Source organism: Electrona antarctica (assembly GCF_951216825.1).
Source record: "Electrona antarctica genome assembly, chromosome: 18".
In the NCBI taxonomy this organism is placed as follows: domain Eukaryota; kingdom Metazoa; phylum Chordata; class Actinopteri; order Myctophiformes; family Myctophidae; genus Electrona; species Electrona antarctica.
In genome coordinates this window covers 19,479,134-19,502,589 of record NC_136799.1, presented here as the reverse complement: position 1 = coordinate 19,502,589, position 23,456 = coordinate 19,479,134, and the positions used below count along the sequence as shown (strand labels likewise).

Here is a 23,456-nt window from a genome sequence, read left to right as displayed (position 1 = left end):
TCACGCCTTGTGACATCACGCCTCCATATATGGTCACGCCTCGTGACGGTCTCCATATATGAAGATCACAACACTGACCTCATCAAACCATGGATAGCCATACATGGAGAAGACTGGATCATCACCTAGATCTGCATATATGGAGCCGGTCAGCAACTCTACATCTGACCTCAAACCCTTAGGTCTCCCTACATACTCAAGACACGCTCCATATATGGCTAGTACATAATTCATTCCATATGTTGATCTGACCCCCCGATGCCAAAGCGCGAGCGCTCACCCAGCAGTCTGCCGTCACCTAGGCGGATGCGTGCACGCTTCTCGCCCTTAGGGCGTCTTACTGGTAAGTAAGTCTGTAATTAAGTTTGATCCACCTTCTTATTAATAAGTGACAACCAATGCTGAAATCTCCCTCTAATAGCTACGTGCAGGCCCAAGGACTGTAATATGACTGACCTGCAGGTCACAGGCAAACAGTGTGGCTCCTTTGGCCTTGGATACCACAGTGATCTGCTGGAAGGTTAGGAGGTCATGGACATGGATGTTGTTCTCTGTAGGGGAGAATCAAAGATTTTACTGTACACTGCAAGTGTCCCTTCTGAGATTTTGTTCTCATTTACAGATATGCTGGACGAGACCAGAACCTCACACATCTTCGGCAGGTCTTCTCTCCTACTATACTGTATGTCTACCTGTCACAGCAACAAATGCTCACTATCTTACTATTCATATCAATCTTGATTGTAAAACTACCAAAGAATTGTTAGAATATACAATCCTGTAGATAATAAAATGTTTAATCTCACGCACACCATTTATGCATTGAAGCATACATCAACTCTTATTCTTAAGTATAATTATCACTAATCAACATCATTCGTATTAAACAAACACCATTTTCAACCTTATCCCAGTCTTCACTCATGCTCACGATGAGATTGTCTACTCCCTGTATCTCACAATCAAGGATTTCAACTCAAGTTAATGAAAACTACAGACTTTTCTTGGAATGTTAGCAAGCTTAAATAGTAGCCATGTTGTTAAAATAAAAAATAAATAAAATAAAAGGTTTGAAATAAACACCTATGTCGTCTTCATCAGGTACATTGTTTTAGCTATCCAATTCCACAGCCTGCCATTGAGACACCATAGTACCATCCTACTGTACATTGAGCATTAAGGAGGACCGATATATGGAGATAAGCGTGAAAAAAGGTTAAGTGTTCCTTTAAGTAAAGGAGCTTACCAAGCAGACTGACAAGGATCTTGTACTGTGACACCACATACAGCTGTGGAAATGAAAGTCATAAAGGTCAGGAGCTGAGACCAAAATAATCTAGTCTCTAATCACAGACATTAATGTATGTGAAACAATTACAGGCACTCCCAGGTCAAATTCCAGAATAACCGAAAATGAAGCCATGCAATCCTATTAGTTACTCAATAGTGCAAGGTGGGATCATATCACAGTGTCTTCCAGAAATATATGTATCAGATCACCCACCACGGCTATCAAATATCTTATCCTGTCAATGTGCATACCTGCTGGATCTTCTTTGAGAAGTTCTTGTTAGATTTCTCTAGTGTCACCTCAAATCTGTTTGTGCCTGTGGATAAGACAGTTTGCACATTCAAAAAGGATTGTGCATATTTTAACAGAGAGGCCATTTAAGTCCCCCTTCGAAGAAATACCTGATTTTCACATGCCAGTGAGTGCTCCTGACAGTTTGGTGGAATGCAAATTTCCCACTTTGGTCTTCACGATATGTGGGCTGACTTACAGTAATCAATAGTGTATGAATAATTTCAATTAAAAGTTTTTTAAAACCTTTTTAAGCTGTCTGTGAAAGTGTAGTTAATGGCAGGATATCAGAACAGAATGTAGCACGCACATCCACTCTGGCAATCAGGTGCAGAAAATAACAGTAGTCTGCACACTAGTTGATATAGATAATATTGTGTGGCATTTGCCCTGATATTTGTAGGATCATTTCTCATGCTCTACATTTATAATAGCATATTATGCTCATTAGATTTACGTGTTCATTTATTGTTGTTTATAGGTTTAAACACACTGCAAAGTATGCAGTAACGGTCCATTTGGTTACCAACTCCCCCATTATTTAGCTGGGGACCACCTGGAACCCTCTCAAGGACCACTGGTGGTCCCCGGACCTCTGGTTGAAAACCACTGATCTAGGTTATAGATAAATACATCATACACAAACTGTATTATATGTATATTTTCACTTTCATCATACTGTAGTTCACCTGTATCTTTTCGTATCCGATAGAGCAAGAGATGTCCTGGCTTGGTTCCAACAAGAAGCCAGTCCTCTGTGGGGACAGAGAAACAAGAGACTTCAGTCAATAACAGTTCGACTGAGGTTACCAATCTCCTGCCATCACACAATGTGCGGTGCCATGACGTTGTCATCCCCAGTAAAGTAAGCAGCCACTTTGGCTGCATGCAAATCTTTCATGTCAAAAGCTATACAGCCTGTCTGTCAGAGAGAAAGAGAAACTGCTTGCTCATTATTTTAATGAAATGGTGTTTCTTATTAACAAATACAATAACTTACCCCAGGCCGCTAGGCAGTCAATCTGAAGAGGAAGCTTTTCCAAGATAGGCACTGGTTCATAAGCGTCATGCATTTTGGAATAATATTGCTGGTTAATTACAGAGCAAGGCGATCGGTCAATCGATCACACACTCTTGAAGTGACGTCTGCCAGACAACAGCTGACTGTAGACTTGAACGGTCACAGTGACACGCCTTTATGTCATCTCAACAGGGGCCAGTAGTTTATTTAAGCGCCAGGTAATGAGGAAAATGTGGTCTACCAAACTCACAGCAAGATTAAAATCGCTGCAGCTGGCTGGAAAGACAGCTGTGAAGCTATAAAGTGGTCACCAGCTAGCCACTTTCCTCATCAAAACAGCTGACTGCTGGCTAGCTTATGAGCTAGCAAACAATGCAACTAAACATCGTTCTTTCCCATTCCGTGCTATTCTAAACACAAGGACAAACAACCGATTTCACCCCCAATGTATAGACGAATAAAATAATTCCAAACCGCCAGTACAACTTGGTAGATTTCCGTATTGCTCCTAGTTAGATAGGTTTGCTAACATTAGCATCGTCCTCAGTTACTTCCCCAGTTGGGGTTGTTGCTGATGGCTGCGCGAGACAGTGAGGTTTGACAGGCACGTGACTGAACTCGGTGTACTCACGAGGAACGCATTAAAGGCACATTCCTCTTAACTAAGTATAAACAATTGATTGTGAAACAGTAGGTGCCGGTGGAAAGTGATATAATTTGTTACATAATGAGTTATTTCTGTTCCGCCTAGCTATTTTTGGACATAGCATTACTTTAAAAAAATAAGATTTATTTTTAATTAATTTAAACTAAAGTGTCAAATTTTGTAGAAATGAAATATCCTATGAAGGAACACTGGGAAATAATTACACAAGGAATTAATGTTTTAATATAAAGTTTATTTTCAGGACATTATGCAAAAAAAGCCATACTTTGTTAGCATATCACAATACATTGCAGACTCACATCCTGATATAGGGCCTCATGCCCTCATCTCTAAAATAAAAAAAGTTTTGTATGACATCAATGAATAATAAACAAATAAAAAACAAAACAAATGAATGAACCTAAAATATAAATTGACCACATCCACACATTACAGTAGATTGCACAAGGACGGGAAAATGACTGCCATCTGAAGGCAAATGACTAATACGTGGGTGCAAATATAATTTATCTAGAGTAAAATGTATTTTGTGTTCCATGGTGTTAGAAGTAGACCGGTGTGCACATCCAACCCAAATTGGTTATAGGTGCAGGACAAAAGTATTGATGGATGCCTTGCCTGATGAAGATGCAGTACTGGTTGAAACGTTGCAGCAACAAAGCTTATGGGAATTCAGTCAGTGCGGAGAGTTCTTTCTTAGTGTGCCATAGTGGCTCATTATTCATGAACAATATACAGGATTTGATGCAACTACCCTTTGGCATTCAAACTAGTCTAGGGCAACCCCGTACATGAAATCCTGGCCTAGTTGTCAAAGGGGAGTGCTGTGGCCGAGAGTTAGTTAGTCCCGCGGCATGCCAAGAAGGCTCAACAGTGAAGTCTACAAGCAAATAAAATCAAAGGCAAGTGAGATGACAGTAAGCCCAACAGGCTGATACCCTCTGAATAGGGTATATATCATGTAGATTACAACATTCCACATGGTAGAAGGGGTCATATATTTCAATAAAGTATATTTACTGTGGTTACAGCCCCAGCTCTAAGTACCACACAGCATTAGAGAACATCCTCAATGATATTACAACTTTTACTTAACAGTCTCTAATGTGCAATGAATGACATTAATTAGTTAGCATGGTAACCAGTAAAGTGCAAGGCAGCTAATCGAGCTTCATAGGAATGAACAGAATGAATAGACAATGATAAATGTGACGGACTGAAACTGTATTAAGTAGCAATGACCAGGAGCTACTGGTAGTAGAACACAAGAAGTTGCCTAGATTACAATGTCTAGTAATTTATCTGTATAAACATAATTTGTGACTTGGTAGATCTAAACAGTAGGGGTTAGGCAGATGACTTGTTGATGTTCTGAGTAATACTTAGAACAATACTACTGATTTATACTTTGACGCACAACTGTGACGAACACCGAAAACAGCTTGTGTCTTCGAGGGTGCCATCTGTATGGAAGCTTTAGATCTAAGGCAACAGAAGACATCTATAACCAATACCATTGACCCAATAACCACTGCAAAACTAAATGGATCATGTTTCGTAAAGACACCTCTGAACCATGTCAATACTCCCTGGTCATTACATCCACACTCCAGGGATGAATGAACTGCACGTGCCTCTAACCACCTCCCCTTCAACAGGGGGCTGAAACCTCCCATAACCAAGGAAATCATGAAAGAGCACACAGCAACACTGGCTGACACAGACGTTTCAACTCAGATGCTGCCCGAATGTAAAAACATGTCACCTTAGCACACTAATAATCTCTTGTAAAATATGTGCATACCGGTATGCAGCAGATAAAATGTCATCAGATTGTGCTGCCCTGTTTTCTGATATTCAACTACACCCCAGGGCCCATGGCACAGAGTGCAGATCTTCACACGATATGGATAGTACAAATCACACCTCTGCGAGCCCAGCCAACTCTTTGTCGCAAGTAACTGTTGCTCACTGCTTACCAATGAGTAACAGAATAACTCAAAATTATTAAACTTAATTTAAAGATAGAAATAAAAATATATAGAAGGAACGGGTGGCCATGAACACACATTTTTGGTTGTCAATTCATTCAGCTGCACCTCAATTCATTGCTGCCTCGCAATACAATTCTGTCATTCTTGCAACTCCACAACTTTTCCCCATCCTATTATCCCTTTTTGGATCATAAACTAAAATAAAATAAAATAAGTGTGATAAAAGGAACATCTGCTCAGTAAAATCCTCAGAGTATATTTAACTCTGAGAGTGTACACATGGAACCGAATGAACCCTTCTATTTGGTTTCATTTGTACACTGGATTTTACAGTGTGATTGTGTCCCCATTATAATGATTATTTTTTGGCTGTGACTTCCGTTAGCTGCGACTCATCCATTGTGGCCTCTTGGAAATTGCTTCCACTCTCGCATTATTCTCAGATCATTACATCTACTCCATCTTGGATCTCTCCATCTTGGTTTTAAGGATTTCCTGAAAAGAGAACAGACATTAATGCATCTGCAGTAACACGTGTGTCTGTGTGTGTGTGTGTGTGTGTGTGTGTGTGTGTGTGTGTGCGTGCGTGCGCGTGTGTATAAAGCCCAAACCACACCAGCTGCAACTCCTTGGGACAAAACCATTTTAAGGTCAACCACACCAATCCAACTCCTTGCAACTCATGAGTTGCATTGGCGTGGTTGACCTTAAAACGGTTTTGTCCCAAGGAGTTGCAACTGGTGTGGTTTAGGCTTAAGAGGAACAATATCACTGAAGAACTTGTTACCCCTGAGCCTTTTATTGCATAAAAATTGAATGGAAATCATGGGACTACAAGGGGGGAAAGAGAAGGGTCTTTTACCTCTTCATCGTCCAAAAGTGCTGGAAGGGCTCTGTGGAGAGAGATGGTAAAGACAGATTAATGTGAGGGAGGGAGCAGAAACCTTGTATCTCCATTATTTAATCTATATTGTACTTCATAGCTGATGCACAAGCTGAAGGCATCACATCACGATCTGGAAGTTGTTTTTTGAAAAGAATCTAAAAATAGAAGATCAGCTATTTTTGCCAAGAGATTTGTGTAGACAGAATAACAAGCTATTGCAAATAGTTGGCCGAATGCACTTTGTTGTGCCATGTGTCAGAGGAAATCAGATTAAATAACTCCCTATACCAGTAGGTGGCAGTAGTCTGCAGGAGCCTACAGTCAGAGAAGCTGAGGCAGCTTGGATCGGTATAGGAATTGAGAATATGGTATCTAGTTCAAATGTGCAACGGGCAATGTATTTGGCTGCTCCAAGCAGACGAGAGGGAAAACACTAAAACTGATTTGCTCTGGCCAAAACAAGCTAAACCGAGCCAACCGAGCAAGTTTGGTCGGCTTTCGGCTGTGCACACAACAGAGTTTTGGCCACAGACGCTTTCCAACACATACCGCCGCCGACATCAGCGCGGCGGAGAGCTACCTTAAGACTAGAGGGTTGAAGTGGTTAAGCTGGTGGGACAGCACCACATTCTGTCCAGAGAACATGGTGACACGTTTTAATTCCAGGGGGGAATAAGTCAAAATATCTCTCTGTATCGTTTTCACTTTGTACTCACACGTCAGCAACAGTTGTGGGAATGTTCTCCTCGACCCATTTTAGGTCTTCATCCTGTCAAGAGCACATTATACACAATGAATTATTAATGGAGTATTAATGGAACACTAAACAGATGGATGTAGATCACATATGAAAGATTCATTAAACACTTAAACCCTAAACACTTTCTTGACCGGGGTCCCCCGGTATATTTGGTACCCTTTTCAAAGAATGTCTGGCTATTATAACACACATAATATGGACACTAGGGTTCATATGGTTAAGAAGTGACCAAGCTGACAGATGGAATTACAAAATACCCTGGGGAATATGGGTGCGGTGGATAATGAGGACAACCCACCTCTTTACTGAGCAGTTTCTGGGAGCCATTTGTGTCTGGCTTTGAGCCTCTCATTTTCATCCCCTCTGAAATAAAAAATAAAGTCACATGAATTGCATTTTTATAGCGCTTTCTATGCATTACGTGCCTACTCAAAGCACTTACAATGGTTCATTCATTCATACATTGGGAGGTGACGCGGCGAACAGTCGATGCCAGCGTCCTCACTTCCCACATTCACACACCAATGGTGGCAAGCTCACACTGACTGACTCATTGGAGGCAATGTAGGGTTCAATGTCTTGCCCAAGGACACTTCGGCATGTAGACAGGAGGAGCCGGGATTCGAACCGCCGACCCATGGATCATTGGACGACCTGCTCTACCTCCTGAGCCACAGCCGCCCACAATACGCACAATGTCGCACATCGACAGGCTGGGTGCTGGGCTAAAAAAAAACTTTCTTTATTGAGAAATCTGACCTTCGTCAGATTTGGTCAGATTATTTCTCAATAAAGTCATTTTGTACCTGTGGTACAGGCTCCATCCATCATCTATTAAATTGTATCATTTCAAGATTATTTTGTGGGGAATTGTTTTCCTATTTTTAGACACATTTTCTGCCAAATTGTATTTTGGTTAAATACAAGGTTAAAGGTTTCTTTATTGTTATATACAATAATAAGGAATAATATATAATTGAGAAAGAGAACAGCTATAGTTTGACTGTATTTGAAGATGCTGAGTGTTCTCACTCCTAGGTTATAACATCTATTATAAACATGTACTAATGTAAAAGCTGTAAAGTGATCATCTGTGCCAGTGTCTTTGGCATTGATGTGCCAGGTGGATGGTATCTACTCCACTTAACATAGCAGAATGTCCGAAGGTTCACGCCATTTGGAAATCGATTTAGCATACTTTTATGTGCCAACTTCTGACGATAAACTCCACCCATCTGGCACTCAGAACACTGAACACAAATTATTTTGGACTACTGTTTGATTGATGTCTGGTAGGGAGTAATAATTGTGCTGATTTGAATTTTGGGAATGATAAGAGACCACTGACTAGTTGAATGATCCCACAGTGGAGGAGGATTTATTTATTTTTTTTTATCCCACGATTTTGCGACCCATTCTTTTCATCCAGTGTCAATTATCTAATTCTAATGTAATCCTCGGCACTACACTCCCTCCGCCAACCTGGGGAAAGCAACGGACTGACCTCATGCTTTCTTCTATGCATGAGGAGTACAAGCCGCTTCTTTTCACCTGACAGGGGGAGTTTCCCCGGTCGGAAGGAACACATTATTCCAACCAGTTCCTTTCCCTTCCATGGAGGGGAGATTTATGATGCTTACCAAAAGCCTCATTCAACATGGGCTCCTTGGCCTCTTCCTCTTCATCATCTTCATCAATCAGAGGGGAATGGGAGAACCTACGAGACAACAGAACAGAGTGTCAGATTCATGTGAACAACTGGGCCTTAAACCAAAGCATGCTAAGAAAAAAAAGGACATGATTCACATCAGTAGAGTAGTTTAAAAAATATCTACGCAGTAAAATCCATTTCAATTTATCCTTTTGTAACTCTGGGAGTGTACAAATGGAACCAAATACACTTCCAGAGTTAATTAATACTGAATGATTATCTTTGTATGAGTAAAAATGTCCTGTGCTGGATTGAACTGCCCTGTGCAGTCCAGGTGTGATTGAGTCCTGACCTTTGGCTGTTAGCAGAGGGTCGCAGCAGCACCATGATGACCAGCAAGATGGTGGAGAACAGCAACCGCCAGAAGGCGTCATCCACCCACAGGTCCCTCCAGCCCTGAACACAAACAAGAATTTCATTTCATTTCATTAGATACTAACTAAATTAAGTGCTTCTTTAATCTCTCTCTCTCTCAAGAGTAGACATACAGTAACAGGAGAAATTGCAGTAATACATTATGGAAAACAAGCAAACTGACCGTTTGACAGCCAACCATCCTGAAAACTTTGTTGGTCCAAATGATGAAGATGATGGAGGCTGCAGTCACACAAGTAAGCAGCGGTTAGATTTTTCAGGCAAATATAAACAATGTTCACAAACAAACAAAAAACATGATTTTGCATGGTTTAGAATTCTGCTAAATAATCACAAGACCCCATCTCCACAATGTCAGGAGGAAGGACAATTTTCCAACATTAAGTATAAGGATACAAGAAAGGAAAAGTGGTTAAGTATTATGGTTCTGCAATATTTAGTTTCGAAACTTTAGTTTTTTTCAACCAAGGTTCAAGTTTTAGGTTGTTATTAGAGAAAGTAAAAGATGAGTGTTAATTGTTTTTCATTTACTGCTTACTTTTGTAATTTACATTACTTTTGTTTTAGCAATTTCTGTGATTTTTTTTGACCGGGGGTGGGGGAATTCGAGCAAGTGGTAAATTATTATTTACTATAGTCCTACTAGACCCCAGGAAATGACATCTGGCCACAAAAGATCACAGGATCTATTGAATGTGAAGGAGGTGGTGACAAACTGACGATTGAGCCTATGACACAGTATGGCAGCCCCTTAGTACCTCCTACTACCTAGGTTTTCATCTGACAGCGAATATAATGTCATAACTCAGGTGGAAATGGTATATTGACAACTGCATTCTTCTCATGACCTTGTTTAGAAACAGTATTTAATCTCATGGCATATATTAAGTATTAAGTAAGTACTGTATAAAACACTGGTTCTCAATATGGGGTTCGGGGACCGCCACGGGGTCCTTGAGGGGGTTCCAGGACATCTCCAAATAAATTGATAGTTTGGAACCAAATGGACATTCCATTTGTACACTCTCAGAATTATGGCAATGCATATCTAATCATGGAGGACGGAGGAGCAGATGTTTCTGATCCAAAACAACTCACCCACAACAGAGAAGATGAGTGTGTTGGTGAAGTGCTGATACAAAGAGAGTTTCACTACATTCCTGCGGAGCTTCAGGAGTTTAGTAGTCTGGGATAGACTGATGAAAATGTAGACACAAGTTAAGGAAAAAGGAAATACTTTACATGAAAAGGCCATACATATAACTTATTTCATGGCTTGTATTAACAGCTCAAGTCCTGTTAAAAGAATATATAAAGACTCTGGTGACCTGTAATGTAATCATGTCAAGACTGTGGTGTACTCGTTTTGTCATTTTTTTTGTGTTTTTTTGTTTTTTGTCTGTGCATTGTAATGTCCGCATTGTGGTTCTTGTTGTTTTCCTATGCTATGTTGAAAAAATAAAAATGTGTGGTTCTATATACATTGAATTGTGATTGAACATTTGTGAAATCTCAGAGCCTCAATAAAAATACATTAAAAAAATAAAATAATAATATATAGACAATCTACAAGCTCGTTTTTAAATGTTTTGATATTTTCAACCCTATATTGACATGGGCAAAATAGGGATGCCAGTCTTGAAAGTGATTAAACAGAGCATCTCTAACAGGACAATGAAGACAGGCAGGTAAACAGTACAGTGAAAGGTGGGATAACACAACAAAGGTCCATGATTTCCAGATTGGAACCCAGGACTTTGCAGTTATCCATCCCTCCTGACTGCTGTGTAGAAGGATATCCACCACATCACACAGGAATCAATGAGAGACAGGCCAAGATTACCCACCAAGGCAACCGTGCCATGACCCTGGATGAGAGAGAGCGAAAGAGACAGAGAGACAGAGCGAGAGACAGACAGAGACAAAGATAGAGATAGAGAAAGAAAGAAAGAAAGAGCAAAATTAAGATGGAATAGTTAACCATAAAACCCCGGCACAAATAAAAAACTGTTCTGCACAAAATCATGTGTGTCCTCCTGTGCGCTCACAGCACAACACTGTATTTCCAAACAGAAGGCAATGAACTCTTGAAGGCAATGAACTCTTTGAAATGTTTATGGAATTCTTTGTGAAGTGAACTATAGCTGTGCAGGCTGTCTATAATGGCATGGATTTAAAAACATGCTTCTAATCACTTACAAAAAATATCTTTTACATAAATTACATTTGGGTTTTTAAATACAATTCAGTCCAGAAAACTGTAAATATGCAATACTCCCTCTTGTTGTTTGTGAATCCAAACTGTATCATTCATGTCACATTACAAATATGCTATTGTTTATGGATTTATTGATGAAATACAAGATACAGCCAGCAAGTAGGTCTGAAGGATAAACATATGAAAGTGGGTGAGAATTGGGGCCCTGTCTACCGCAGGCAAATGTTTCATGATGTAAATTGCAACTTTCAACTATGTTCAGTGTTTCTCAAATATGTTATTAAACTTTGGAGTAAGACCTTTCAGGTTTTGTGGCAGTCGGTAGGTCTATATAAAGTTATGTACTTTCAATTACATTTTGTTATTGCCATAGCTACGGACATTGTACTGCAGGCATAATGGAGGGCATTCAGTAGGCATTCATTCATTCTTGCATAACATGGTGTAACCAAGTGATGGTATGCCCCAGGAAAATAATGGGGAGCATGGTTCATTGCAATAGAAAAGGCCACACACACAAACGCACATGCTTGCACTCGGGTGCACACACTCAATTGTTGTATTCATAAATATATTCATAAATTGTAAACGTGAAACATGAGAACATGATCGCTTGTGTTATCTGATCTATTATCCGATTGATTTCTGCTTTAGGTTTCATGTCATGTATTACTTATTACTCAAAAAATAATAATAATGTATTTTCAAGTGTTGATGTTTAAATCAGAGTCACCAGTAGTTTTCATGAATAAAACAATGGATACTTACACCTGTAACCCTCAGTACACCTTCCACAGCGGAGAAGAGCAGGTAGAGGAGTCCCACGGCTACTAACCGATGTACCGTAGTACCTAACCTGGGCCTGGAGGAGCAGAAAACGCCAAACGTGGTTAATCATTAGGCCGTTAGTATCGATATATATTTTTGGTTAATTGCCCAGCCCTATTAATCATCCAGTTCAGATCAATGTAATGCTTAGTGTATTAAAGAAGTGATGAATTAGCAATGAGTGGATGAGTTCTGAGGTTAGAAAATTAAGATAAGTTACTTTAGTCATTAAACGTAGCAGAGGTTAAAAGAAGTCTCACCTTTTTAGTTTAGGTTTTAGGGTTTGGGCTTGAGAGTATTTCTATCCCTCTCTTTATTTCCCTTGAGCTCTCCTCATATCTGTGCTCATTGGCTTCAGTTTGGTATACTTATATTTAAAGATGGAGTGCCGTGATTTTTGTAATTCTTTCCAGTTTTTCATACGTTTATGAGGTTACTTCATTAGACCCCTTGGCTGAAACCTTGACAGTCAAACGTGCCAATGAAAACAACAGTGATAGTGACATCACAATATCATCCCCTCCATTTTTGTAGAAGAGGCAAACTAATATTGTTTATGCCGTTTGCTTTGATGGAATAATTGATTGAACATGTACGGCGTTTGTGTTGATTGTGTAATTTATTTGTATGTGTAAGTAAACGTGAAACATTGTACGGTAAAAAGGTCTCTTTTCCCTTCACCTATATCCTTTTTAGTATAATATAGTATTAGTTTACTATAATTAGATTAATACACGATAATCAACACTAACACTTTATTTAGAAGTACACACCCAAATCAAATCATAGTACAACGTACACGTGTGTTCAATCAATTATTCCATCAAAGCAAACGGCATAAACAATATTAGTTTGCCTCTTCTACAAAAATAAAACTTACAAGTTACAGTCAGTTCTCTTGTATCATACCGTACTTGTATTATTTCCCACCACAGAGAGTAACCTCGCATCAGACTATCCAGCATAGCTATATCCACCTCGGAGGACAGTCAAGACGGGCAGTGTCGGTAGGCCAATCAGAGGCAAAAGCAAAGCAAAGCAAAGTTCTTTGTTTACCCAGGGTGAATGGACTAAGCTCGAGATGCTTGTTTACAGCCAGACCCTGCTCATAGAACATTTCATGGTAGGGGTTCAATGCCTTGCTCAAGGGCACTTCAGCGGTGGTAATTTTAACGTGCCGGTCCGGGGATTCGAACTGGCGACCTTCCGATAACAAGACCGCTCCGCAAACCACCGCTGTCCCTGTGAGGCAGCCGGGGCACTACCATGCCTATGCTCGGACGCAAACTAGATTCACGCGTGGCCTAGACGGCTGGCGTAGCTTAATCATAACGGAGTTAAGAGAGGTGTCACCAAAAATTACTATTAAAATGGCCTTTTAAGGACAAAAATATAGAATTTCTTTCCCCCAATGTGAGAAGAGTCTGCTGTATTTTAATGGTGACTCACTTGACAATGCCATAGCCGAGACTGACTATGAGCACCAGGATTCGAGCTAGCGACCTCTTCAGAGCAGAGAGCAGCTCTGCAAAAATCACAGCACCTTGAACTGTGGAGGGAGAAATAAATACAACATATTTAAAAAAGGATTCATTATAAAATGACACAAGTTATTTTAGCTTGGTTTGGTTCCTGACTCTACTGTACTGTGTTTCATTCTTACTGCTGTTGCCGATATGACTCATGAATTTCCCTCTGGTGATCAAAACAGGTTTACTGAAAATTACTGCTGACAAGCCTGACATATTAATGAAAATGTGCTGTGTGATGGGACTAAAGCTCACACACTGTGAGGCTGAGCTATGTCTATTATTTTTATATGACATAGTCTTCAGTGGTATTGAAATGCTGAGACATTACCCAATATTTAGATTACTATTACTATTGCATTCAGTATTTTGAAGTGTGGACCATTGACAGACCGTATTCTCCTTTGTAGCGGATGCTTTGGTACACAGAGTAGAACACTGCTTTCTCCAGCATCCCAAGGATAATGACAGCACCAATCCAGAACTGGATCCGCAACAAATCCCTCCAATAGCAGGCAGACCAGAAGAGCCAGAGAGCCCCGAAAAGCACATACACAATGCACATTACCATGAAAAACTGTGGAACATAAAGAACATGAGAATAAATGCTCAACCCTCATTATGCAGCTCAGGTTGTCTTTAGAAATGCACCGGTGGCCTTGCACAACAAATCGATTCTTGTTTCCATTAAATGGAGTAGGCCGTAGGGGATTCCCAGCTGTTCACCCTCTTGAGTGAAAAGCTCAGTTCAACACGTGAATCTACGTGTAACAAAACAGGTTATAATATTGTTTTTATATCATATAAGTTATAATAATAGGTATAAGCTTCATCTTTGGCTACATTATTAGAGGATCTCACCATTTAAAAAAATAAACAATTTGAGAAAGTTCAACGCACCATCATCAAGGGCCAGTCTGCGGGGGAGGAGTAGTCATTAGGTCCCTTCATCTCCACTTTCACTACAAAGACACAAAACCAACACTTTAATACTCTACAGTAATTAAATGACAGAGGTGACGTCTGCAAGGTAAAGGCATAGGCTATGACAACACTAAAGTGTCCCTATCATGCAATTAAATATAACCAGTAAGACACCTGAGTGCGAGAAGCGACCTCGACCTAAGGGCGAGGTCGCACACATCCACCTGGGTGACAGCAGACTATGGGCGAGCGCTGGCCCTTTGGCATGGGGGGTCAGATCACCATATCCGCCTGGGTGACAGCAGACTGCTGGGCGAGCGCTGGCGCTTTTGCATGGGGGATCAACATATTATGGAATGAATTCTGTACTGGCCACATATGGAGCGTGTCATGAGAGTACAGGGTTTGATGAGGTTAGATCAACATATGGAATGTCAGAACAGGTCAGCTCCATATACATGGAGATCTAAGGGTGACAGCGGTGGCAGTGTCTTGAGTGTACAGGGTTTGATGAGGGCCCAGGTAGGGCCAGGCCTTAATTTCCGGGCCTGTTGAGAACATAAATATTGATGACATGAGGGATCTTAAAGAGGTTATTTCAATCACGTGATGTAGCGTTCCACTAGCTAACAAATCCACAGTACACCCCAGTCAGTGACAGTACAGTAGCTCACATGTGTCAGAACCTAATACTTTTTTGTTGTTCTTGACTCTTTTCTGTCCTCTCCTGTGTTTTATTTTACTGCTGGTACAGTATAACCCCTGAATTCCCCCCAGGGAAAAAAGTTTAAAGTTTAATCTTGTGATTAGTATACACATGAGGTGTTCAATCCTCTCTCACATGTAGTAAATGCATCAAATACTATTTTAATTGCTGTACAAATATGGCTAACGACGAAGGTAGTGCTTCTCACTTGTGAAAGCGAAGTTGGGGACCTCGGAGATGTCATCTTCCCCACGTAACAAAGGCTGCACCTTCACTATGAAGATATACGGACTGTCATCCCATGACTTTGCCAACGCACCTATGTCCTGCAAGAGAGAGAGTCCAGTGAGCTTAATCTATTTTATACTTATACATCGAATTACTGTGTTGTACATGAACACAGTATTTCAATTGAAACAAATGTCAACATTTATACAAATATATATTGGGTTTTTTTCTTCTTAAATTAACTCCAAGTGTACACATCCTAGCAAAAATATAATATATTCATCCCCCTCACTGACAGTGAGGAGTTTAACTGCGAGGACATAACATGTACTCAATTCCTCCCAGTTCAGCTCCCTACCGAACAGGCGCCACCCTGTACGAGGCTGGTGCAGTGAGTGCCAGAGATCACCCTCCCCACCTTGGAACACTGGCCGTGTTCGATGGAACTCACAGCCAAGTCAACATGAGAGCCTTAGGGGCTCTCGGTCTAACCTGTCATTTTCATTTATTTCCACACCGAAATAAACACTGATGAGATAATAATTATCTGCTGTAAGAGATAACCCCTTGATAACCTCAGTTACATACTAACATAACTAGTTTCTTTCATTAACATATCCTACCATCTTGTAAAGTGCCAAAATATACTTTCGGCTACAAAATGTAGTTTCGGCTACAGGCAAAAACAATTTCTATATAATATTTTGACTAAAGGGTCTGGTGGAAAGTCATAGTCACTGTTGTAACATTTATTCAGAGACAGATAAACTGTGTAGTCATAACATAGAATATTGTTATTGTCTTACCGGCTTGTCTGGCCAAGTAAAGGTCTGATTTGAGGGGTCACTCTAAACAAAACAAAGGTCATGTGAATGTACAGTACAATCTGGAATGTTATTTTAATGAATATCAATTATTATTTTTATGCATTTTAATATAATATAGCTAGTACATTTGCAGTGGTTTCAGGGGATTCAGTCTTTGGAATGCAGTCCCAAAAATATACCCCTAGCCAAAGTGGGCTAGCCTGTTTTATACCCTAGGCCCACAGGGGTTCCCAAACTGTGGTGCGTGCATCCCTTGTGGTGTGTGAGTGCCCTAGGCCTAGGGGGTGCGTGACATGAAAAGGGTAATGGCGATATTATGGTGTTATTTAGTCTCAAGACACTACATTTAGAGGGACAAAGCTCTGTCTGTGTTATTATATTAGACATAGACATGATATTGCCTTTTGTTAGGCGTTTGTTTTAATTTCTTGAATTAATATTTCTTCATTTTGCAATAATTCAACTGTATGGCATAATGCTAAAGTGCGGGGTGTGTGTATTGGGGGGGGGGGGGGGGGGGGAGTGCGTCAGCTAGGTCAGGAGGTAACAGGGGGTGCACGGCCAAAAAGGTTTGGGAACCACTGCCACTGCTTGGACTAACCAAGAATATACCATATAAAACAGGTTAGACCACATGATTAACACCACGTATAATTTGGCCAGGGTATATTTTGGGTTGTGCTTTGCAGTGGTGGTTGAAATGGAGATAGGGCAGGCAGTCTACTCTCCTTAATATCTTTCTTTATTCAGAGAAACAGTAGGACAGAGACAAATTGGGAGAGAGCATAGCTACATCATTATCACTGGATATGTCAAAAGAAACATCAATGAAGGATGAAGATAAAACCATCTGTACTGTAACTGGCTGTTAATATGAATAATGTAATGTACCACCAGCAAGACGACTGACCTTTGGGCTGGAAAGTGGTTGGTACGGATTAAACTCTGTGTAGTACACCTAATAGCGGGAAGACAGGAGAAGTAGAATATATATTATACATTATAAAATATGCAGTTGTTCTGTAATAGCACATCTCTTGCATTTGTACGTGCTTGTGTGCGTGCAAGCGTTAGGTTTCAATTTGTGGATCAAATTAAAGATTTTCATACTGTATATGAGCGACAATCTACATGGTTCAAATTCTAAATGCTCCATTTAGGAGGCCAACTGCAATAGACTATATTCACACATCAGCCATTTTGCTCCCACGTCATATTTGCGGGTTGGGATATTTAACTTAATAGCAAAATGGCCGCTGCGAATATGGTGAATATCTTTCCTTTGAATCCTTTCAAATACAAATTTGCATCCTCAAGGTTTTGAAATGGAAGTATCTACTGGATGTCAGTGTGTGTGTGTCAAACCCACTTACCTTTGGTAAGAAGAGAGAGGAACAATTATCAAAGAACATATAACCCTGGCTGTAGTAACCACTCCAGCCATCTCTCAACATGTGTTCCAGTCCAAACATGCTCATGGCTTTGTTGTCCTGCAGAGGAAACAAAACATATCACCTCACGTTATATTATGGGTGTATATTTTGTTTATACTGTATGCATCTTATACGTTATGCAGTAAAGTTGACATATTAATATGATTACCGTAATTATACTGCACTTTTCATTATATCAAAAGATGTAGTTTCAGGAAATGAATTAAAGTCATTATATGAAAGAATGATACTGAAAAGTGTTTATATAAGAGTGACAGCTAAATACATGACAACCCAGTTTGAAGTGTGTGTACTCACAGGAGTGTTAAAGACCTCATTGTAGCAGACAGAGGAACGTAGATACCAGCTGACGTTAAAGGAGAGGTTCCCATCGCATGAGGCCAGATCACCCTGGACTGAGTCACATGATTCACATTCAGTGAGTAAGGAGGATCCATGAAGGGCAATACACACACTGTTATTTTACAAATGTACATTAGGACAATACAATATGGAATATAATTCATCTACAAGATACTGTAATATCTCAGTGAATCGAGCACAGAATTAACACTACCACGGTCAGGGTCTCAATTATCACTGAGGTTGTCCATACTAAAATGTATGTAATGATACTTTATGGTTTAAAGTAGGACTAGTAGCATGCCAAAGTTTGTGCTATTGCCATTGAGAATGCATTGGGCGTTTAAGTTAAATAACTACAAATCATTTCAAAGTAAAAAGTTCCAGCATGTGTCTCCACAGTAAGCTGAATTATAATAAAATCACACCCGTGTGAACTGAGTGGTGTAAGGTTTTATATAGCATGATCAGCTGTGGTCTGACGTAATGTCTGACGTAATTAAATCACACAAAATATGTTAAGTAAAAAAAGCTATCATTTTTGATAAATGTATGTATCACACCCGGATGTGATTTCACAACTGGCTTTTTTTGCGCAGAGAAAATGACCACGGTTGCTACGGTCATCCAGTTCACCCGGGTGTGATTTAATTACGTCAGAAATTATTTTGAACATAGCAACCATGGTAATTTTTTTATGCACACAAAAGCCAGTTGTAGGAGTGGTTTACACCACTCAAAAAGTGTGAATGGAGTTTCTAGGTGAAAGTGTTTTTTTGACGTGCCAATATCTGCCATTGAGCCCCATTGTGAATTTCTCAAATTTGAAAGCACTATATTTCTAAAACTATGAAACATTTCAAAAATATCTTTTCAGGCAAACATGTCCACCGTAAGATGAACCTAAATAGGTTTGAATGGGGTTTCTAGGTGTAAGTATGTAGGACTAGTAGCATGGCAAAGTTTGTGCTATTGCCATTGAGAATGCATTGGGCGTTTAAGTTAAATACGGGGGGGACATATTTTGACAGCAGAAACTGCCTGTCATAATTTCTCCCTATTCCAAAGCCCCCCCAGGTACATTATATATTTAAACTATTTTCAGCAAGGGTACACTTATTTTTTCAGTGGGTAGATCTTGTTGAGCTGGTCATTTTGAAAGTAGATCTCACGTCATAAATGTGTGGGCACCCCTGGTTTAAACTAAAGCATCCACACAAGCACAACCTATTACAGTGTAACAAATTGTTACTTTACTTTATTTAGACGCGACAATTTTCAATGATGTTCTCAATGATGGATCGATGAAGATGATCAATTAATGAGAATAAATCAAGTCAAACTAATGATGCTTTCGTAAATTCTATATGAACACTTGACAGAAATAAGTGCTCGATCTCCTCACCGTGACGACCACCCAAGACAGATATATGCACTGCACTCATACTATGCAGTGCACTAAATGGCATGTATTGATGTATCTTAGCAAGCAGCCAAACATTGAAAAACATGTAAGCAACCAAAATCATAAGGTGCAAAGGTCAAATAACCGATGCCCAATCAATACAAGTTACAACAATGACAACTTTGGCATTTAACAGTCGCTCTTATATGCGACTTACAATGTGCAAGATCGGAGCAAGTAGCATGAAACCTAGTCATCAACAAATGACAGGTAACAAATACTCTTTAGTCCCTCAGGAATGTTAATGAAAAGACAGAGAAGCACTAAATAAGATATGGGCAACAGGGCAAAAGGTTTATTTTAATAACACTGGAGAAAGTTCTGGCATATTAAGCAGAGGTGGAATGTGAGGGACAACTGATATCTTAGGAAGCAACCAGACAGTGGTTAAATCCTAATAAACAAAGACTATCTTAAAACAGAACTATGTGGGGAATAGACATTTCCCCCCAAACTATTGTAACTACTAGGCAACAGACCAGGTATTTTCCTAAATGATACATCATTGCATGTAGCTCACAATCCGTGTTTCATGTCCTAACCGGGATTCGAACCTGGGTATGCTGTGGCCCCCATGTGGTTCTACCGCTCTTTCCAGACTAGAGGGAATCCCCACGACTTGGCATGGGGAGAAACTGCACATTTCTGGCGGTGCTACTTCTCAACCAGCAGGTGTCCTACCTGACACCACGGTCTACATTTCTCAATGGAAGAGCAGGGAGATCTCCTCCAACCGATGCAGATGTACTGTACTAGACTATAGGTATTAAGTTATTAACACACTTTACCATACAGATTGGTTAAAAACAATGTCCAGGGTTAAACACTATTTTGCCTCCGAGGTTGCCCATTCATGTATTCATCAACATTATATTAACAAGCAAGAAAACAATGAGTAACAGTACATCAAAAGTTCTGATAAACAAAAAGGTATTTCTAATGGTCACTGTATAATTGGCCTTGGGAAGATAAGATATTTTCTGTTTTCCCCTAGAAAACTTGCTTAGACAGGATGTTGTGTAGCTATTGTGTAGCTATTACAGTTAATGGCTTAATATGGCCTATTCATACTCCAGTTTTAGGTGATAAGGTGGTTAGTAAAAACAGAGAGATGTTTGGGTGAGTGGTGAAGCGCTTACCACCGCGGCGTGATGTGACGACGTCATGTTGTAGTTTTAGGTGATAAGGTGGTTAGTAAAAACAGAGAGATGTTTGGGTGAGTGGTGAAGCGCTTACCACCGCGGCGTGATGTGACGACGTCATGTTGTAGTTTTAGGTGATAAGGTGGTTAGTAAAAACAGAGAGATGTTTGGGTGAGTGGTGAAGCGCTTACCACCGCGGCGTGATGTGACGACGTCATGTTGTAGTTTTTGGTGGTCACCTTATCACCTAAAACTGGAGTATGAATAGGCCTTTAATCTTTGCTCCATGGGAGCGTTTTGGATAAAGACACACTGTGCCCATGCAAAGTGTGACGCATTTGGCCGATCCATGCTGATTTTGGAACGTAGCCAGTAAGCAGGGACACAGTAGTAAATCATGCTAGCCAATGTGAATTTTACCAGAGGTATTACTCAAGCTGACATTTAATCAAATGTGCGCATTCCTTGAGCCTCTGCATTTCCTCTGTATTCACTGAGCAACAAAAAAATAAGCATTATCACTATTGCTATTTGCAAAATTAACAAAATAAATATTATATATATATATTAGTATTTTGTTTTAACATAGACGTTTTTATCCAGATAAAATCAAACGTGATATATTACTATAATCAAAAGCTGGACAGAAGTCACTTAAAGGCTAAATACCACCAGTGACTATTTTCCCTGTCGTGCTGATGCAACATTGTTATACGAGGATCAGCCTTATGTCAAACAGAGTTTTCCAACAGGAACTAGCTGGGTGTGGTTTACCACACAGTATTCCTACAGTACATTTTCAACATGACCAAACAGAAAGATAAACATGGGAAGGTATTTCAAGCCAGATACTATCTGAATCATCTCCACAATACTCGCTTATCTTGTGCCTACATATAAAAAAAGTAAATACTAACCAAGACTATTTAAACAGGTTTGGTATGTGTATTGGTTAGTTTGAAAAGCTATATTTGTGGCAGGTGTACATACATAAATCCCGACATACTTCATGTGTGGGGGCCTTTGTACAATATTGCTGATCAATAATTTATTGATCAGAAAAGAGAGTGAAGAATGATAGGTAAGAGCAGGTACTGCAAGGCAATGCCATGTTGTAGAAATGCAAATGCTTATGACCTGGATTTGAATTCAGTATATCACATGAAAACACATGTTGATAACACTTATAATGGCCGAGCAACATCCCATAACCACTTAATCGCTATTTCATACTTTGGCAATTCAAATAGCCAAAGTGAATGGAGCACAAACAGAACTACAAGGGTGAAGATCTGCTATTTTATTAATTTGTTTTCTCAAAAACAACTTGTGGGAGACAAATTGAAAAATGTTGGACACCAGGAATAGGATTAAACTTAAAGTGGTTAGTGTTTCAAGACAGCTAGACCATGCCCTTACCCGATGTTAAATTTGCCAAAAACAATCAAAGATGTTGATATATTTGACAAACTGTCAAGTCACCCTACTTACACTTCATGAAGATAGTGGTGTTGGCGTACAACGTCTTGCGGAACACAGCATCTTGTGTCTGAAAATGCAACAGGACAAAAAAAACAAATCAATAAGCTATTGTTTGGGGTTTGAAGTCCCAGCTGCCTCAGTGACATATAGTGTGTATTCACAGCTGGATAACACAAACACTGTCACTTCTCCACATTGATTTCCCAGTGCCATTAAATATACTGTATTAAAACACATCTTAAGTTAAGACTACTTGTTCTTTATCCCTAAAACGACCATGCAAGCTTATTTTGGCAGCTCTTATGGCAAGTAATAATAACAGCTCTGGGGTAAATAAACAGCTGTATACCAGAGCTGTTATTATTACTTGAGCCTATATGCACTGTATGTTGTGTGACATAAAGTGACAACAACCACAATGTAGAGTGAGTGTCATTGTCATATGATTGACAGGTGCTCTTCAACAAGAGGTTGGATCCACTGGATCCAGGATGCTACACAGTACACAGTCCTCTTTGGTAGCAACACTAGCTAGCACGTTGCTATGGGTAATTCCCATGGAAATTCCCGAGAAGCAGCGTTAACAGGACACGGAACGACAGTAAAAAACACTCACCGCGTTGATTTCTGCATTCCACAAGGACACCTCGGCTGCAGTTCCACCACGTAAAACCAATGTAAAAACCAGCGCACGGACCCAATGAGCCGTAGCATCTGGCATTTTTATTTGTGAGCTCTATCTACTGTACAGTCACCGCATCCAGTGAGACAGTCTTGCATCCAGTTTAGTGTAGTACGTGCATCTACCACGAGGGGGCGACACCCGATTGGCCGAATTCATCGTGCGTTTACCTTTTCGTCTCAAAGCTTTGGTAGAATGCAGATCCCATAACTTGGAAGGACCGTCGCATTGTGATTGGTTAGGTAGTAACTTGCTGGGCAACTAGAAACAGCTAATATGAGGGAGGAACAGCAGTCCTTTCTGTATGAGAACTTTGAAGATGTATTATCTACCACTGTAACTGTAATCATATCTGTGTAGGGTGGAGATTGGGGAGTCTGAGGACGTCGTACGTGGTGTGCAAACTCAGCACCTGGTTGCCTGACAACCAACTAGCCAATCACAGGGCGGGCGGCCGTCTCTTCCGGCTATAGACTGTATAGCACTAACATTGTAGTTTCTGAGTCTTGTAGTGACTACAAATCCGTTCAGTAATTCAGGTCCTTCCTCTTGTGTGTCGTTGTCCTTTGCACGACATGACATGTACACACTGTAGTGTACAGTACGCAGTAAACACACCACACTGTAGTGGGT

The 23,456-nt window shown here is 40.1% G+C and overlaps 2 protein-coding genes across 5 annotated transcripts in view; both read right to left on the bottom strand.

Moving 5' to 3' along the window:
* vps39 (VPS39 subunit of HOPS complex) overlaps positions 1-3,294 on the bottom strand; it is a 35,220-nt gene extending 31,926 nt beyond the window's left edge. For 2 of the 4 annotated variants that reach the window (XM_079528888.1, XM_079528889.1), the window contains exons 1-5: positions 2,583-3,294; positions 2,272-2,337; positions 1,543-1,607; positions 1,247-1,289; positions 457-551 (exon numbers count right to left, since the gene is read on the bottom strand). In XM_079528888.1, coding sequence (XP_079385014.1) covers positions 457-551; positions 1,247-1,289; positions 1,543-1,607; positions 2,272-2,337; positions 2,583-2,655 — 342 coding nt within the window. In that variant the 5' untranslated portion in view covers positions 2,656-3,294. The remainder of the gene's footprint in view (positions 1-456; positions 552-1,246; positions 1,290-1,542; positions 1,608-2,271; positions 2,338-2,582) is intronic. The other 2 variants (XM_079528890.1, XM_079528891.1) reach the window with 1 other exon arrangement.
* Positions 3,295-3,487: 193 nt separating this feature from the next.
* On the bottom strand, positions 3,488-22,931 carry LOC306942918 (transmembrane protein 87A-like). Its single transcript, XM_079529099.1, has 20 exons — positions 22,758-22,931; positions 22,151-22,208; positions 18,008-18,105; positions 17,630-17,746; positions 17,167-17,214; positions 16,236-16,277; positions 15,410-15,527; positions 14,472-14,533; positions 13,965-14,148; positions 13,492-13,591; positions 11,983-12,076; positions 10,796-10,864; positions 10,095-10,203; positions 9,160-9,218; positions 8,914-9,017; positions 8,551-8,627; positions 7,209-7,273; positions 6,867-6,919; positions 6,127-6,157; positions 3,488-5,759 (listed from the first exon to the last, which is right to left on the bottom strand). Exons 1-20 carry the CDS (start codon positions 22,860-22,862, stop codon positions 5,718-5,720), a joined length of 1,635 nt encoding a protein of 544 aa, XP_079385225.1. The 5' UTR covers positions 22,863-22,931; the 3' UTR covers positions 3,488-5,717.
* Positions 22,932-23,456: the final 525 nt, after the last annotated feature.